The sequence below is a fragment of the Hevea brasiliensis genome, chromosome 7 (genome assembly GCF_030052815.1).
Source record: "Hevea brasiliensis isolate MT/VB/25A 57/8 chromosome 7, ASM3005281v1, whole genome shotgun sequence".
Lineage (NCBI taxonomy): Eukaryota > Viridiplantae > Streptophyta > Magnoliopsida > Malpighiales > Euphorbiaceae > Hevea > Hevea brasiliensis.
Genome location: NC_079499.1, coordinates 94,112,878 through 94,115,839, shown reverse-complemented (window position 1 = coordinate 94,115,839; position 2,962 = coordinate 94,112,878). Strand labels below are relative to the sequence as shown.

Genomic DNA, 2,962 nt, shown 5'->3' with positions numbered 1-2,962 from the left:
AGATAATTCACTCAGGTTTCTGAAATTTGCTTCCTACCTCATTTGCATGACTCTAATAAATTATGTACACCCATGAGGGGGATGCAGCAGCTCTTAGTAATTGTTCAATTTCTTTTTAACTTTAGAATACCTATTAATTCTGGAGCAAGAAGAATCTTGACAGCCTTGACTTGATCTAAATTATTGGACAAATTAGCCCACGCATCACATTGATCAATACTTACAATAATTCAATCAAAGACTATAAAAATACAATCTTAAAGGTGTGTTTGATGAGAATCTCTTTGACCAAATACGAGTGTGGTGTTATCAAGTTTAACTTTATGTTAAAGCTCAATCAAAGAATACAACAATAATATAATCATACAGGTGTAGTTGTTGAGTCAAGCTTGGCAGAATTTTACAGGTGAACAAAAGACCTTGTTTAATTCTCGGAAACGAAACAGAAATCAATTCCAATTCTCCAAGCAGCAGAAAACATGTTTAAGATGCCAAGTTCACCTCTCCTTGCTTCCACTAGCTATGGATATAAACAGTGCTTGTCAAGATCCTGTTAAAATACTATGTTGATTCTCATAAATTCAACAATATAAACATTTGTTGAACTCCTTTGCCGCTGAAATATAATATAAAATTTTGAAGAAAATATATATTAAGAGGAGAGAGTAGGCAAATTGAGGGAAATGATATCAATCTGAGTATAAAAGTCATTGATTTCATTTTCTCTGTGTATATATATACAATTTGGAATAGAACTTGCATGATACAAAATTGTGTAGGTAGTTGTGGAAGCATCACCACTAATGATTCTGAATGTTTAAAAGGGAAACTCTAGTTTTCACCAATTGCCTATAGATGCATTCTAGCTCCTCCTCAGCTTCTTGAATGCTTGAATCCAAAGCCTTTAATCCTTTAAGAAGGTTTTGAAGTTGTGAAATACTGATGTCTTTGCTTGATTTCAAGATAAGCAATTCAGCATCAATCTTCTCTACTTCATTTACTTCAATTTCCACTTCACATGATATGCGCTTGGATTGCAATGCTTTTGAGATGATAGACCAGCCAGAGGGCTTTGATTTTGCCTTTGGCTGAGAAATGAAAGATAAGATTGACTTGAACACCTCAAGACTAATTTCTTGAACTCTTTTTAGCATGCCAATCATGTTTATCAAGTTGGAGTTTTTGTCCAAGGCTGCTGCTGTGCAATTCCTCTCCTTTCTCTTCAAATTTCTTAGACATTTGCAAACAACTTTGCTCAACTTCTTTCTGGATACCATGTAAGCATCAACTTCAGTTGTCATGCCAGAGTCTTTGCCTTTCCTTCTACGGAGAGATAATTCAAGTTCCTGCGCACATTCCTTCATCTGTGATAAAAAATCTCTTGTGGAATCACACAAATCCAATAGCTCCAAAGATCCATTCAATGCATTTTCTACACACTGGCTTTGCCTTTCATGGAAGAGAGTCTGTTGGGCCTGTGGCAGTTGAAGCAAACCATCAATGCACTCAAACAAATTCTTTAGGCCATTCAATTTGTAGCTCATGGATGAGGACTGTGATGCCTTCAATTTGTAAAATTGCTCCTCAGTAGCGACAACTAGAGGATGAGATCTGGAAGGTAAACTGATGGAACGGAGATGACAAGCAGCCATTTTTTTTTCCTTATGCAGAAGATAGTCTGCCAGGAATGTGAATGTACAGGTGGCCTTGTTTGTGTTTAACTCACTGAATTGAACCTCTTATATATAGAAGTGCAAAAGAACATAAAGAATTCCATCTTCTTGATCTACATTGGTTGTCATGTTCTGAGTTTAGTGACAGTCCCAGCAATGTCTCATCAATGTTGTGTTGTAATTAAGCAATTTGATCATAGAAACTTATGATGAATGATTAAAATATAGTCACCCACAGGTGCTGTGCCTCCAGGGTTCCAACACATAGAGATCCCCATCAAATTATATAGCATTGTGCTTGGATCCAAGCATGTAATACTTATATTAAGATAACCATTAAATAGTGATTTAACATGATATCTGATAAAGTTGTTTCCTGCTTTGTTTGCATGTGCAAAGCCTGATAAACTATTCGCATTGACAAGCATGATGCATCTACATTCACCAGACAAACAAGAACAAGCACATAACACTTGGCTTTTTCTTTAGTTTCTGCACATCAATTGATAACATCAATTGATAATGAGTGTTGACCAACTCTGGCTGGGATGCCTGGTGTCCAGGAGCAATTAGAATCTTGACAGCGTTGATTTCATCTAAATTAGACGCAGTCCACGCTTGCTGTATAGAAATGCATTGTCATCATATTAATAATGCAATCACACAGGTGCTGATTACAATCTGGTTCGCCAAGATTGACGCATGATCCAACTATATGGCTGCAGATCAAGTTTAGCTGATTTCTTTATATGAACCCAACAAAATAATGAGAGAGATGAGAGGAACATATTTGTAAAAATTAACACTCTTATAGAACTTCAGTCCATTTACAATAATTTAATTTGAATGGAGGAGTTCAGGACATATCCAAACATTGATATGAACTATTGAGCACCATGACCATGAAGTACTAAGGTTGAACCAAGCGAGAATAAGCCACCTAATTAGAACTCAACTTTGAAAACAAGCTTGTCAGGGGTGGGCGTTTAAGAACTTATTTAAGTTTCACCAAGATTGTTCTTTAGTAATATGGGATCCAAACACAAACATATAGCAGTTGTGACCTAACACTAAAGTTCAAGTCTGATTCCCTCCATTAACAGCTTGAGAATTACCATGCAACATCAGATATGAAACTGATGGAAGTGAGACAACATGTAGAATACATATGTAGACCCTTATTTTGTGATAGTATGTGCGTTGAGACTGTGGTGAACCCGATAATAAAAAATTGTATGACTGTAAGATGTAACTGGAGGTATGAAGTTGAATTATTAATTTCGTGGTAT

The 2,962-nt window shown here is 36.0% G+C and overlaps 1 protein-coding gene across 1 annotated transcript; it reads right to left on the bottom strand.

Annotated features, from left to right (window-relative positions):
* Positions 1–800: 800 nt before the first annotated feature.
* LOC110633391 (uncharacterized) lies at positions 801–1,652 on the bottom strand. The gene has a single exon (XM_021781974.2). The coding sequence runs from the start codon at positions 1,650–1,652 to the stop codon at positions 801–803; it is 852 nt and encodes a 283-aa protein (XP_021637666.2).
* Between the last annotated feature and the right edge of the window lie 1,310 nt (positions 1,653–2,962).